This window comes from Leptodactylus fuscus, chromosome 3 (assembly GCF_031893055.1).
Source record: "Leptodactylus fuscus isolate aLepFus1 chromosome 3, aLepFus1.hap2, whole genome shotgun sequence".
Lineage (NCBI taxonomy): Eukaryota > Metazoa > Chordata > Amphibia > Anura > Leptodactylidae > Leptodactylus > Leptodactylus fuscus.
The window spans coordinates 185537267-185553751 of NC_134267.1; the positions used below are offsets into that span (position 1 = coordinate 185537267).

General features: G+C 42.3%; 1 protein-coding gene across 1 annotated transcript; it reads left to right on the plus strand.

Annotated features, from left to right (window-relative positions):
* The first annotated feature begins 4557 nt into the window (after positions 1-4557).
* On the plus strand, positions 4558-12767 carry FAM124B (family with sequence similarity 124 member B). Its single transcript, XM_075266736.1, has 2 exons — positions 4558-5286; positions 12258-12767. Exons 1-2 carry the CDS (start codon positions 4558-4560, stop codon positions 12765-12767), a joined length of 1239 nt encoding a protein of 412 aa, XP_075122837.1.
* The last annotated feature ends 3718 nt before the right edge of the window (positions 12768-16485 follow it).

The following is a 16485-nucleotide window of genomic DNA, read 5'->3' on the forward strand; positions in this document are numbered from 1 at the left end:
TGCTAAATATCTTGTTGTCACAGTCTGTTGTCTTGATCGGTTGCCAGTGGATACGACCATGAATACACAACCTTTGTAAGGTCAGAGAATCAGCCATGATTTCCTTATTGTGTCCGGGATATCTTCTGATACATGTAGTGTCCCTGCCTGATAACCCGGCTACAATAAGAAAATCATAGCTGGGTTCCTGGCAAATCCCAGACCATAGAAAGTTTCTGCATTTGTGGTCGGAACCATTGGCAACCGATCAAGACACGGACTGTCACCACTAAGATGGACTAAGAGAAAATCATTAAAACTCTGCAGAATTTTTAACTACTTATATTTGCAAAAATGTTTAACTTTGAATTATCTACAAATATAGATATGATTATGTACATGGGAATACCCCAAGGAAATGTCAATTTAACAATAGGAGAGGGTGTAAGAGTGAAACAGCACGCTATATGTTTTTTTCTTTGACTTTATCTTTTGAAACATTGAAAATTATGAGCAGACGATAGCTGGTCTTATTGTTACTGTTCTGACCTAGGAAGTGATACAAGTCTTCTACTATGAATTGGAGGTGGTATACGCAATATGGGATAATAATGGCATGTAAATCTGTGTGCAAAGATATGTTGTTCATTGTCTACATTGTGTTAATACTTGACCACTACTCAATTCAAACAGGGGCCTCGGAATCCTAAGCCTAAGATCACCATGTCGCCCTGTGATTCCTTCACTTATGTTTAGTGAATACAGTTGCATTGTGACCCCTAGAGTGCCTCGACCTCGAGTACTCACAAAAGTCTAGCAATGTTTGATTGGAAATTGCAGTCATGGCACACTTGATTTGACAATGCAACTCCATTCATTAACATTAGTGAAGGAATCATAGGTCCACCTGTAATTGGACAATGGAAGTCGTGGCCAACATCGCCATGTAGCCCTAGCCTTATGCTTCTGCCTTCTTCTATGTATACAGGTGACTACTAAACTAATAGCATCTGATTCAGCAATGAGGCCGAAATGCATGTTATAGCAATGGAATAGTCATAGTTTCTGACGTTGACATATGAGATAGTCGTTAGTCAAATCCCAACAGTGTATGGTGAAAGGAAAATATATTGTTGCTAGAATTCTCTATCGGCATGTTATCCTTGCAGGAACAAAGGATCAGGGGAGTTGAAATATAATATCCTTGCTCCATCTTTGTGAAGCAATATACTGCCAGCCAGTTTTGCTGAGATCAGCAAGTTTGGCCAAATTTTATCTAATGCTTATAACTATATTTAAAGAACTATATTTAAAGAGGACCTTTCATCAGATTGGGCACAGGCAGTTCTATATACTGATCTGTGCCCCGGGTAAAGCGCTATCGGTCCCAGTACCGTAGCGCTTTACAGTCAGAAGGGCGTTTCTGACAGTCAGCCAGGGACGCCCTTCTGCCCAGCAGCGCCTATCGCGCTGTGCTCTGGAGCGGGGAGGAACACCCCCTCCCTCTGCTCACACAGCTCGTCCATAGATGAGTGTTATCAGGAGGGGAGGGGGCGTTCCTCCCCGCTCCAGAGTACAGCGCGATAGGCGCTGCTGGGCAGAAGGGCGTCCCTGGCTAAGTGACAGAAACGCCCTTCTGACTGTAAAGCGCTACGGTACCGGGACCGATAGTGCTTTACCCGGGGCACAGATCGTGAAAGCCGACAGTGCGCTGAATTCAGCGCACTGTCAGCTTTCCAGCAGTATATAGAACTGCCTGTGCCCGATCTGATGAAAGGTCCTCTTTAAGCCCAAAATATAGATATATTTTCAATACTTTCATCCAGTCTATGAATAGATTCCCAGTGTTGCAAACCAAAGAATTAAAGGATGCCACACGGTATTCAGGTTTAGAGCTATGTAGTCTATGGATTAGCATCCTCGCTGCCTGATGCTATGGATATTAATGGGATATACATATAATAAGAAATAAGAAATTTTATTTATATAGCACAAACATATTCCACAGCACTGTACCATTTGTAGGGTTCAAGTACAGACAAAAAGATACATTACAAAGAAATAGTCACTTCACACAATGGGACTGAGGGCCCTGCTCGCAAGAGCTTACAATCTATGAAATGAAAACTAGTGCAAAAAAGAATTGCAGGTGTTGTCAATAGCACTGTATATGTTCTTTATATCTAACCTAGATGAGAACAGTAACATAAAGGACTTTAACGGTTCTTGAGTTTCAGTTAAACATTCTCCAATAAGATCTCACTCTGCTTTGTCTGCAGACGTGCCCTGTTTCATCATTCAGGGAGGGGTTGCCTTCTGCTGAAAAGCGATGTAAGCTGTAGCTAAGGAGACAAGGATTTTGTAATGTGAATGAAAGATCAACAACAGTGACAGCTTTGTAAACTAGTGGGGAATTCCAAATGAAATGTACTAATATATAGTCATGTGTATCTCATTGCCAGTTAGGTCTCCATTGAAGTCTATGTGCACTACTGATACGATGTGTGCCTTGTTTCACCACAAGCAGCAAGCAAATAAAACAACACAAAGGGCTACAAGGGAACATTGTATACAAGGAATTATGGAGGACGACAGCTGTACACAGGGAAGATATTACAGGTACAAGCTAAAGGAAGAAAGGTAACAGTCATTGATTTAGATATTTCATGAATTTATGACGCGTCCACATCTATTCAGCACAATCTCTGCACAAATGAAATGTGCGACATTTGTAACAGTAAGATTTTAGAGTTTGAGACCTTTTAAAAATTTGTCCTTTTAAGAATTATTCCAATAATTCACTGCAATTGAAACTTTATCATATTCTAGTTTAGAATTAGGATTCCCCATTATGTAGCTACCTAGAATGTGACATTGTGCCAAAACACAGTCGGCTTTCATGATCTGTGCCCCAGGTGAAGAGCTATTGGTGCCGATACCGTAGCTCTTCACCGTCAGATGGGTGTTTCTGACAGTCACTCAGGAACGTCCTTCCTCACAGCAGCGCCTATAGGGCTGTACTGTCAGAGCGGGGAGGAACGCCCCCTCCCCTCCTGATAGTACTTGTCCATAGACGAGTACTGGGGGAAGCATTCCTCCCCGCTCTCACAGTACAGCACTATAGGCACTGCTGTGAGGAAGGACGTTCCTGAGTGACTGTCAGGAACGCCCTTCTGACGGTGAAGAGCTATGGTGCCGACACCGATAGCGCTTCACCTGGGGCACAGATCGTGAAAGCCGGCAGTGCGCTGAATTCAGTATACTGTTGGCTTTCTAGCGGTATATAAAACCGCATATGCCCCAAGTGATGAAAGGTCCTCTGTAATGTGCATAAGCGCTTTTTGTCATATGCTAATCCCATCCACACATTGCAGAGAAGAATTGCAGCAGGTGATTTATACCTACAGACAGGGGTGAACCTGTTCCTTTCGCCGCCCGAGCGAAGTACAGAAAGCCGCCCCCCCCCCGCCGGGAGGAGGGGGCGGAGCGGGGGCGTGGCTTAGCGGAGGGGGCATGGCGCCTCGGAAGGGGGCGGGGCTTAGCGCCGATCGCCAGCAGAGTGCAGGCCCGGAGACTGCCTGCGCTCTGCCTGAGCGTGAGGGGAGGCTGCTGGAGCAGCTCTGCTCCAGTGGCCTCCCCAAACCACCGCTCCGTGCTAAGCCACTCCAGGACAGCTTGTCCTGGACTGGCTTAGGTTAGCAAAAATGCCGCCCTCCCTGAGGCCCTGGCATAGTGCCGCCTGAAGCGCTCGCTTCAGGTCGCCTCATGGGAGGTGCGGCACTGCCTACAGAAATGCCGGGGTTTTCCATAGAAGGGCAGAAAGTCCACAGAGGAAAACTTTTCTGCAGCATTTTTTAACAGCAATTTGCGTCATTGGGCCTTAGATGAGAGTAACAGACATTAATAACTGCAGTGTGAACCCAGCCAAACATAGGCATGATTGGAAACTGTAGAATCAGCTGTACAAGGTACTGGAAGTAGGTTTATAACCAATTTACTGCTGACAGACTCCCCATAGGTTGTACCTCTGCTACTATAAGCATAACGTCAGTGTTGTAGAACAGTGAATTTCACTTCAGTTTATCGCTGGTTGACATTAGTCAGAACACAATGAACGGAAGTGGCACCTTTCCTGCTCGTAAGAAAGCTTGTGCTGTTAAACAGGAAAGTTAACTTTCCATTCATAATAAGAATATACAGAAGTGTCTGAGTATAAACTGTGACATGTGACGTGATCATATGAAGGTGTGTTCTGCTTGAGGCGCTCCACTTGGTATGAGTATTGCCAAGCCTCCTATCCACTTCTCGGCCCAAATTTTTGTGTCATCAAACATGATAAACTTATGATGTAGGTTTACTCCTTACTCCTAGTATTGCACATAGAATAAATCAGTCACCTATGTCAAGCAATCTAATACTGACAACTAGTTGCCAATACACAGTACATTGCACAGGACACTTCTATGGATACAATAACAGTCAAGAAATAAGACTTGCATAGTAACATACTTTATAATGTACTGTGGAAAAGGTATGACATTTTATGTAATATATTGTATTTTCTAACACAGCATTTAAATGGATGGCAGACACCAGGTTCTACCTGTCACCATTCACCTTCTTGCCAACCCAGGTGACTCTGCAGTGTTCCAGCAGGCAGTCAAAAGAATTCTTCAAGGAATTTGTTTAGATGCTCAATTCTTTCTGGTGTCAGAACGAGGAGGTCCAATCCAACACTACGAATATCGAAAGAGAAGATTTGAGTTTCCAGGAATTTCTGTGATACTCTTTCTCCGTGAAGATTTAGGTGAAGAAAGGATATCTCTCATGCAAAGCTTCTTCCAGCTACCACCATGGGATCATGTCAATACAGGGTTTAGCCAAGCACCATCACAATCATCATGTCCCAGTGCGGATGACTTTTACTGTCTAGACGTGCACATGCCTGTGTGGGGGATAAGAAAGGTACACTATGGCACAGAGATCTTGAGAGTTACTCTATATTGTGATTTTGATAACTATGAGGATGCAGTGCGACTATATGAAATGATTCTGGGGATGGAGGCAACTAGCCAAAAGATTGGATTCTGCTTCTTTGACTTGCATTCTACCAAACGCACTTCTATACAATTCTCTTTAAAACAGTTACCGCCTGGTGTTTGTGCACAAGTAAAACATGCCTGTGCTCTGCAGTTCACCATACAAGCCATCGGAGAGCTGGTTCCTTTGCTACCTTACCCTTGTGTGCCAATCAGTGACACGCGATGGCAAACCCAAGACTACGATGGCAACAAAATCTTGCTTTTGGTAATGAGTTCTATTTCAGCCATTTACCCATTTAAATTTAAGGACTGTCACCTCTCCTAATTAGTCTGTTTTATTGGATAATTCCTTTTAATTCTGAGGCAACTTTTTTTTTCTGTAGCTCTATGTTGTCTGTTATTCCTACTAGATGTTACCAGGTTGGGTGGGACCTTACCCAATATGTTGCACTTCAGTCTGTGCTGCCAGTCTCTGTATGTAGGGGTACGTCACTTTAACAAGGGGAATGGTAATGTCATATTATCAGTTTATTCAAAGATTTCTAGGAAGAATATACAGGGGCCACACGGTGGATCAGTGGTTAGCACTGCAGCTTTGCAGGACTGGAGTCCTGGTGTTCAAATCCCGCCAAGGGCAAAAAACCATCTGCAAGGAGTCTGTATGTTCTCGTGTTTGCATGGATTTCCATCCCATATTCCAAAAAAAAAATACATACTGATAGGGGAAAATGTACATTGTAAGCCCTATATGGGGCTCACAATCTACATCTAAAAAAAAAAAAAAAAGATTTGTAGGAAGAATACTAAAGGGAAGTGCAGAATTGTTATTGTACAGTAAATAAAAAATTACTTATCTAAGACTTAGCTAACAAATTTTGAAAATCTTGAGCTGTCCATACGACACAAACTTAAATCTACACCAGCTAAGATCCCTCTTACCACAGCCCACTTTCTTGAAAATTGGCAAGACAAGTGTAAAATCATAATTTTTTTTCTACCAGAAATATAAATTACACAAATTGCAATCTGTTTTCAATGCATTCTTTCTTTTTCAGTGATTTGTAGCATTCTATTAGAAGTGTTGCACTATATGGCTGAAGCCCATGTTGTGGAAATGCCATGGCAAAAAAAATGCTGTGTGCTACAGTACCTGCAAGGTGGATGGGATTCTAGCTAATCCCATCTACGTATTGCAGAAAAAAATCCTGTGAAACTCTACGCATTTTCCGTATAGGTATAATAGTATCTTACAGCCCTTTAACACCTTCACGTCTGGCTACAGCATCAGGAGCAGGTGTTAGCTGTAACTGACAACTAACACTCTGCTCCATAACCCCTGTCTTCCTAATTACATCATGGAAGGCGGATTTGCATATTCTTCCCATAGTTCCTTGCAAAGTGGAGTGCTAAAGGCTTAACAAGTCTCCACACACCTATATGGTGGTCTCTCGAACCCCCCGAACCCTGTCTAAGCCTCTCACCTCTACCAGGTTATAGTCCTCTCTACATCGGGCTGATGAGATCCAACCAGATCGAAACAGCTGTCCTCGATTGAGAGACTATAACCTGGTAATAATCCCAGCGTCATTGCTAAACAAAGGCCTCTTGGAAGGTCGGGCATGAGGCTAAAGGGAGCAGCCATTATTGGGTTATTTCACTGGAATCCTGTCTTAAGACAGGCTTGCACATTCCAGTGAGCGCCCTCTATTGGTTTGCAACAATGAGGCAGCAACTGTCTTCCTAATTACATCATGGAAGGCGGATTTGCATATTCTTCCCATAGTTCCATAACCCCTGGTGAGAGCATAGTTGCATGTGCATAGGCTGACTTCTTCTATAGACTACAATATACGCGTATTGCAGTCTATAGTGCTGAACCAGTAATCAGTGCATCGCTGTTTCAAGTCCCCTAGTGGGACATCACTAAAAACCACTGCAAGGGAGCCTTCACACGGAGTTACGCTGCGCTCATTTTGAACGTAAAAACACGTGCAGAATGAGCGCATAAAAAGCAGCTCCCATTGACTTGAATGGGAGCCGGCATACATCCGCTTCCCATTGAAATCAATGGGAGGCCTTTTTGGTACTTTTCTCTTATTGGGCCAGCATCGCAGTTCAGCATCAGCATCGGGACATGCTGAACTGCTGACTGCAGGCCCGATGCAGGCTGGCACTGAAGCTGTGTATAAAGGAGCAGCAGATCAAAGGATGCCAGAGAGGGGTACCCAGATGGAGAAGATGGTGGAGCCCGGCCTGGTGTGAACAGTGTGCCACTGTGACAGATGCTGTATGCGTGTCACTGCAGCCGCAGCATCAGGGGGTGACGTCCAGCTTCACAAGCTTGTGCTCATCAACAATCACCAAGTCAACCCATGTCCCGATCCCGTCACCATCCTCTCCGCACCGCGAATGAGGGCAGGGTCTGGGCCCAGACGGGGTCGGGACGTGGGTTGAGGGCAGGGTCTGGGCGCCCCTCTATGGCATCCTGTGATCCGCTGCTCCTTTATACACAGCTCCAGTGCCAGCCAGCATCGGGCCAGCAGTCAGCAGTTCAGCATCAGCATTGGGACATGATGAACTGGCCCGATAAGAGAAAAGTACCAAAAAAGCCTCCCATTGATTTCAATGGGTGGCGCACGTATGCCGGCTCCCATTCAAGTCAATGGGTTCTGCTTTTTACGCGCTCATTCTGAACATGTTTTTACGTTAAGAATGAGCGCAGCGTAACTCCGTGTGAAGGCTCCCCAAGGCACAGTGATATCCACCACTATACAGGCTCTCTGCAGCCAGCAAATAGCTGTCTTAATGTTATTTCCCACAAATTAATTCAGATTGAATTGAATCGTATTGGAAAATTTGGAAAAACTGCCGAATTGAATTGTTTGAAAAATGTGGTCATCCCTAAAGATAACATACATATCGCAATTACTGAGAAAATCAATTACAATCATTGTAACAACAAAAGAAATCTTTCTAGTGTTTCTTCAGTGGTGTGAGACAGAGGAAACAAACCAGAACTGGCAGTGTATGGCACAAGGCTGTCAAACCCTTCTGATGTATTGGGCCTATTCAGCACATTTCTTGAAGCAAGAGAATTTAAGAAATGTGCATACTCCGAAACACTTGTCAGAATGCGGTCTTATATATGAATGCATGGCCTCTACTAGATCCAGATTTGGACTGCAAACATACAGACATTAAGCTCTAGTCATCACAAATACAGTCCTATGAAAAAGTTTGGGCACCCCTATTAATTTTAATCATTTTTAGTTCTAAATATTTTGGTGTTTGCAGCAGCCATTTCAGTTTGATACATCTAATAACTGATGGACACAGTAATATTTCAGGATTGAAATGAGGTTTATTGTACTAACAGAAAATGTGCAATATGCATTAAACCAAAATTTGACCGGTGCAAAAGTATGGGCACCTCAACAGAAAAGTGACATTAATATTTAGTAGATCCTCCTTTTGCAGAGATAACAGCCTCTAGTCGCTTCCTGTAGCTTTTAATCAGTTCCTGGATCCTGGATGAAGGTATTTTGGACCATTTCTTTCTAAAAAACAATTCAAGTTCAGTTAAGTTTGATGGTCGCCAAGCATGGAAAGCCCGCTCTCAAATGATCTGAAAACAAAGATTGTTCAACATAGTTGTTCATGGGCAGAATACAAAAAGTTGTCTCAGAGATTTAACCTGTCAGTTTCAACTGTGAGGAACATAGTAAGGAAATGGAAGACCACAGGGACAGTTCTTGTTAAGCCCAGAAGTGGCAGGCCAAGAAAAATATCAGAAAGGCAGAGAAGAAGAATGGTGAGAACAGTCAAGGACAATCCACAGACCACCTCCAAAGAGCTGCAGCATCATCTTGCTGCAGATGGTGTCACTGTGCATCGGTCAACAATACAGCACACTTTGCACAAGGAGAAGCTGTATGGGAGAGTGATGAGAAAGAAGCCGTTTCTGCAAGCACGCCACAAACAGTGCCCCCTTAGGTATGTAAAAGCACATTTGGACAAGCCTGTGGACTGTTGAAACAAAGACTGAGTTGTTTGGTCATACAAAAAGGCGTTATGCATGGCGTCCAAAAAAAACCAGCATTCCAAGAAAAACACTTGCTACCCACTGTAAAATTTGGTGGAAGTTCCATCATGCTTTGGGGCTGTGTGGCCAATGCCGGCACCGGGAATCTTGTTAAAGTTGAGGGTCGCATGGATTCCACTCAGTATCAGCAGATTCTTGAGAATAATGTTCAAGAATCAGTGACGAAGTTGAAGTTACGCCGGGGATAGATATTTCAGCAAGACAATGATCCAAAACACCGCTCCAAATCCTCAGGCATTCATGCAGAGGAACAATTACAATGTTCTGGAATGGCCATCCCAGTCCCCAGACCTGAATATCATTGAACATCTGTGGGATGATTGGAAGCGGGCTGTCCATGCTCGGCGACCATCAAACTTAACTGAACTTGAATTGTTTTGTAAAGAGGAATGGTCCAAAATCCCTTCATCCAGGATCCAGGAACTGATTAATAGCTACAGGAAGCGACTAGAGGCTGTTATCTTTGCAAAAGGAGGATCTACTAAATATTAATGTCACTTTTCTGTTGAGGTGCCCATACTTTTGCACTGGTCAAATTTTGGTTTAATGCATATTGGACATTTTCTGTTAGTACAATAAACCTCATTTCAATCCTGAAATATTACTGTGTCCATCAGTTATTAGATATATCAAACTGAAATGGCTGCTGCAAACACCAAAATATTTAGAACTAAAAATGATTAAGATTAATAGGGGTGCCCAAACTTTTTCATAGGACTGTATATTAGGAGACAGGTTACCAACATAAAAATGTCAACAGGTGTTCTTTTATAATTTGACTGTCAAAATGCCCCCATAACTCTCCTACCAAACAGAGACTGCCAAAGATAGCCATGATCATTTCAGACAAAACAGCTTAAAACCAAGAAAACCAAAGCCCCACATAATAGCATGTTACCATAACAGTGAGAACCAGCAGCCTACAGCCATCATGATTCAACGTTGCACTTCTTCAGATCTCATCTGTATAGGCACTGAAGAGCATTACACATCCAGCAGAAGTCAATCAGTCTCTTATTTCTGACTTAGGCTCAGTTCACGTCTGCGTTCATTATTCTGTTTGGGGAGTCCACTTGGGGACACCCTGAACGGAAACCTATACGCATTAAAAAGCGGTTAGCTAATGCTGAGTTCATGCCAGCATTCGGCACTCTGTTATCAGGTTTCCGTCTTCTGCATGCAGAAGATGGAAACCTGTCATGCTGAGTCCGGCCGTGAGCACCGATGAGAGTTTTATTCTCTCCGCGGTGAAACCAGTTTCTTTAAACCGGACACAGAGTACTGCATGTCCGACCCTGTGTCTGGTTAAAAAAAAAACGGTTTCGCGGCAGAGAGCACAAAATGCTCACTGGCGCTCACGGCTGGAGACTTTTCAATCCCATTCAAATGAATGGGTTTGAAAGATGCCTGCAAGTTTCTGTCTCCTGCCCTGTTTTGTGCAGGAAACGGAAACCTGCATAACGGAGTCCCGGGCGCAGCTGTGAACGAGCCCTTAGAAACCACATGGACCTCATAGCCTATAATGGGGTACGTGTGGTTTCTGCTCGGTGTCCGCACAAATCATGCAAATAGAAGAGTACTGCAAGCAATACTTTTCTCTCACATATGTTGTGCAATAACTGAGGGTCCATTCACACGGAGGAAAATGGTGAGGAATTTGATGTGAAATTTTCCACGCTGAAAATAAAGTCTCCCATTAATTTTAATGGGTTTTGCTAGCTTTTTTTTTCCACTAGTGGAATTTTCCGATAGTGGAAAATCACACTTGTAGATAAAAAAAAAGCTAAGCAGAACCCATGGAAATAAATGGGAGACTTTATTTTCAGTGTGGAAAATTTCACATCAAATTCCTCACCATTTTCCTCTGTGCGAATGGACCCTGAATGGAAAAACACAGACCCCTTTATAGTCTAGGGGGTCCGTGTGGTCTCTTAGCTAACCGCTTTTTAATGCATATAGGTTTCCGTTCAGGGTGTCCCCAAGTGGACTCCCCAAACAGAATAATGAATGCAGACATGAACCAGGCCTTACAGAACAGATACCAAAAGCACCGCCACATGACTCCACTGCATTGGACTGCCCAAATACAGTAAATTAACATCACAGTAAAATGTCCAGATTTGCAGTGCTTGATTTAATATGTTGTATTGTTCTAGTTACTAGTATGTCTAACAACTGGAACAAAGGAGGGGAAGTAAAAATTAGCTCGGTCCCTTAGTCTTTTTTTTATCAAAAGCATAACAAAACCTTTTTCTTTTCACAAATCCATAGTGCAGGTGAAGATAACATACTTTGTATTTAAAGAAAATTGTATGTTTCTTCACTTATTTGCCTCCTGCCACCAATCAAATCTGTACAACAAAAGTCTATGGAGAGGGGAAAAATAGGAGAGCTTCTCAAACAGTGAGACATCAGCAATAGAGATGAGCGAGTACTGTTCGGATCAGCCGATCCGAACAGCACGCTCGCATAGAAATGAATGGATGCGGGGGGTTAAGCAGTCAGCCGACGTCAAACCGGAAGTACCAGGTGCATCCATTCTAATCAGCAATACTTAGTATCCTTTTTCACAACCAAGCTGGGTTATTAGGAATTACAGATCCAGACTTCCCCTGATAGAAATGACTCATTTAATTCTGTAGATGGTCTCATAACTTTGTCGCCCCCCCTCCATAGACAGCATTGTAAACTGATGCTGCTTATGCACTGAGTATGACCAAAATCACTCAAATATGAAGAAAAGACATAAGTAATGGTTAAAGACACAGGTACTTTTATTTGAAGTATATCGCAAATTTTGGTCCCTTTAGTTACACAATTGATTTTTTGAAAAAGTTAGTAAAACAAACAATTTGTTGGCAATAATATGTGTGGATCTACCCACTTGAAACCCATTTTGGTTTCATGTTGATTTTTGAAAGTTTTAAAGATGGTGGATCTTTGCTGACTTTGGGTAGCAGGTAGCTCCCCCCAAATGTCTCACTCACTCTGATATCTCTGCTGAATCCTTCCTGGCCTACCAAGACAGACTGGAGTTCACTGAAGTATCAAATTACAACTGGCCCTAGCAGTCTATGGAAAGGGGAGGAGGAACCATGTCTATCTATTTTCTAACAAACTTTTTTTGTATTTAGGTGACTGGCAGTACCACAGTGTCACAAAGTGACGACAAATCTAATCCAGATCTTCAGTCAAATCCTTTAAATGCTCAGTTATCAACCTTCACAGAGCCAACAAAAACTACACAGTCAGAAGAAGAGATTGTCCGAGGAAACCTCAATCTCAAACAAATTTTTACAAAGTCCTTGAATATATCAGAACAAAAACAGAACATGGGCAGAGTTACTGATAGCAGTAACCCAAAACCGATGCCAAGGCCTCATCTGCAAATGGACGAGACAGAGACCAATGTAGATACTGGACACAGAGTTATAAATCTCCAGCACCAGCTGCCTTCTGTTTACAGGATGTCAAGGGATCTACAAAGTATTCAAGATTTACCCTCCAAGCAAGGAGACTCTAGTTGCCCTCTGACTGTCAAAGGGAACAAAGAAACTGACATCAGAACCAAAATATTTCCTTCTGAGAGATCTCAGCGACTCCATAGTAATAGCAAGGAGCTCATGGAAGAATTTTTCATTTAATGTCAGCCAGCGCTGCATCTATTCACCTTCTATTGAAGGATTACCCTTTATTTTCACAATGGGACTTTTCACATTTAATAATGGAAACCATCATGTCATTGTATTAAGAGTGTGTCCTGTTTACTCTTCTTAAAGGGATTATAGTGGTGTAATAAAGCAGGGGGTCATCTTTTAACAGTTTACATCTTCATATAATCTACATAAAAAGCAGAAAGGACATTGGGGTAGATTTATGAAAACTGTCTTAGGCTGAGGCCCCACATTGCAGAAACGCAGCTTTTTTTGTTGCAGGTTTATTGCGGTTTTTTGAGCCAAAGTCAGGAGTGGATTGAGCAGAAGATAGAAGTATAATAACTTTATATATATATATATATATATATACAGTCCTATGAAAAAGTTTGGGCACCCCTATTAATCTTAATCATTTTTAGTTCTAAATATTTTGGTGTTTGCAGCAGCCATTTCAGTTTTATATATCTAATAACTGATGGACACAGTAATATTTCAGGATTGAAATGAGGTTTATTGTACTAACAGAAAATGTGCAATATGCATTAAACCAAAATTTGACCAGTGCAAAAGTATGGGCACCTCAACAGAAAAGTGACATTAATATTTAGTAGATCCTCCTTTTGCAAAGATAACAGCCTCTAGTCGCTTCCTGTAGCTATTAATCAGTTCCTGGATCCTGGATGAAGGTATTTTGGACAAACAATTCAATTTCAGTTAAGTTAGATGGTCGCCGAGCATGGACAACCCGCTTCAAATCATCCCACAGATGTTCAATGATATTCAGGTCTGGGGACTGGGATGGCCATTCCAGAACATTGTAATTGTTCCTCTGCATGAATGCCTGAGGATTTGGAGCGGTGTTTTGGATCATTGTCTTGCTGAAATATCTATCCCCGGCGTAACTTCAACTTCGTCACTGATTCTTGAACATTATTCTCAAGAATCTGCTGATACTGAGTGGAATCCATGCGGCCCTCAACTTTAACAAGATTCCCGGTGCCGGCATTGGCCACACAGCCCCAAAGCATGATGGAACCTCCACCAAATTTTACAGTGGGTAGCAAGTGTTTTTCTTGGAATGCTGGTTTTTTTTGGACGCCATGCATAACGCCTTTTTGTATGACCAAACAACTCAGTCTTTGTTTCAACAGTCCACAGGCTTGTCCAAATGTGCTTTTACATACCTAAGGGGGCACTGTTTGTGGCGTACGTGCAGAAACAGCTTCTTTCTCATCAATCTCCCATACAGCTTCTCCTTGTGCAAAGTATGCTGTATTGTTGACCGATGCACAGTGACACCATCTGCAGCAAGATGATGCTGCAGCTCTTTGGAGGTGGTCTGTGGATTGTCCTTGACTGTTCTCACCATTCTTCTTCTCTGCCTTTCTGATATTTTTCTTGGCCTGCCACTTCTGGGCTTAACAAGAACTGTCCCTGTGGTCTTCCATTTCCTTACTATGTTCCTCACAGTTGAAACTGACAGGTTAAATCTCTGAGACAACTTTTTGTATTCTGCCCATGAACAACTATGTTGAACAATCTTTGTTTTCAGATCATTTGAGAGCGGGCTTTCCATGCTTGGCGACCATCAAACTTAACTGACTTGAATTGTTTTGTAAAGAGGAATGGTCCAAAATACCTTCATCCAGGATCCAGGAACTGATTAAAAGCTACAGGAAGTGACTAGAGGCTGTTATCTCTGCAAAAGGAGGATCTACTAAATATTAATGTCACTTTTCTGTTGAGGTGCCCATACTTTTGCACCGGTCAAATTTTGGTTTAATGCATATTGCACATTTTCTGTTAGTACAATAAACCTCATTTCAATCCTGAAATATTACTGTGTCCATCAGTTATTAGATATATCAAACTGAAATGGCTGCTGCAAACACCAAAATATTTAGAACTAAAAATGATTAAAATTAATAGGGGTGCCCAAACTTTTTCATAGGACTGTATATATATCTCCCATTCCACTTGTAGCCATTCTTGGCTTTGGTTTTTGAAGTGGATTAGTTCTAGGTTACTAACAGATGGCTAATTTTATATTAAAGTGGAAATACTCATACATTTTCCGGTCATATATATGTCAATTACTATACAGTGGGAATATAAATTGTAAAAATAATAGTGATATCAAAAATTAATATATTTTGGAGGGTTTAGCTCAAAACTATGACTCCTGTCCTCGGTGTTCTTTCCTCAATAGCTGATGGATCATCTTTATGGGATTAGTGCACCCCCTACTGGAAAGTAAAATATAAGCAATGTAGAAAACAGAAATACCTTCATATATTACTCAGAGGTTTTCTGTGCTTAGAATGCGTAAAGATTTATTTCCCTTCTGCTGCCCTACATTCAGTTTCAAGCATAGCAAGGCATGAAATAATCTATGCACACAGATCTGATACAACCCATTTTACAAGCCGTTTCTGAATATATATATCTATGACCTCTTCGTTACGTTGTTAAAGGGGTATTCCCACGTCGCATACTCACCAGTCTTCGTTGCTGTAAAATCTTCTGTCTTCCTGATTTGTTGCGTCATTGGTGGGCGGGGTTACTTATGCAAAACCATGCGAGATGCCGCTGGCCCTGCGTGCACGCTCATAGACCAGTCTAGCCTTCACAATGCGGATACAGACCCGGCATCCGCCTCTCTCTATTACAGTGGATGCCGGGTCTGTATTCGCATTGTGAAGGCTAGACTGTTCTCACCATCTATGAGCGTGCACGCAGGGCCAGCGGCGGCAGGAACAATGCTGTTATTCCGCTCCTCCGCCCCCTCCCCCCAGAATAGCAGCATCGCTCCTGCTGCTGGCTTCATGCAGGGCAAGAGCATAGCGATGTTGAAGGCATTTGTGCCGGCGTCTAACCGTCCCCGGCATCCGCCTCTCTATTACAGCAGATGCCGGGTCTGTATTGGCGGCCCCTTCCCCCAAAGGGTAAACTACCCCCCCCCTCCAGGCTCGCTCCCGTGCACTTAGTCCCTCCTCCCTCCCCCCTCAGAGCAGCAGATACATCACTTGACTTATGACCAGATAAGTCAAGGGATGTGTAAAAAAAAATGAATAAAGTAAGATAGTGGACAAACAAAGCAGTTTTGCTGAAGCAATGTATTTAGGAAAAGTCTTACATTCACATTAACAAGCAGTATAGATAGGATCCTTGTGATGGGACAACCCCTTTAAGGCTTCTTTTTAGCGTTTTCATACATTTTATTTATTGATTATATCATAGTAACCTTTTATTTTTAAAACAGTTTATCACTTGAATAAGTAATAAACTGTGGAATTGCATTTATAACAAATTGCTAAAAGAGAAGTCAAGTTCTTGATGATTTATTTTTATTTTAGATCTTTATCATATCTATTTCAGTTGCGAAGAATTGTTGCTGGTACACAAATAAATTGTATGTTAGCAGATTGACTGTGAAGTAAAATAATGACAAACGTAATACAAAATTGCACATTTGAATTAAAGGCTTTATGATATATTTTTTGGGGTCAGAAGAGTTAGGATATCTCATTAGGGAGAGATGATACAGGTACTTATTATAACATGCATGCCCTGCTGAGAATTCTAGGTAAGGAATATGCAAATAAGACTTTTTTGGAAAAAAATAGGAACATGCTCTAGCACCACCGATTGAAAGGTGGCTCCCTGTAGATCAATGCATTGTTTTCAAAGAAACCTAATAGCATAA

What these genes read in the sequence shown, in the direction of transcription:
- FAM124B (XM_075266736.1), top strand. Translation starts at nt 4,558, where the DNA reads ATGGATGGCAGACACCAGGTTCTACCTGTCACCATTCACCTTCTTGCC. An exon ending in GCAACAAAATCTTGCTTTTG is followed by an intron (nt 5,287 to 12,257) that starts GTAATGAGTTCT and finishes TTTTGTATTTAG; the next exon opens with GTGACTGGCAGTACCACAGT.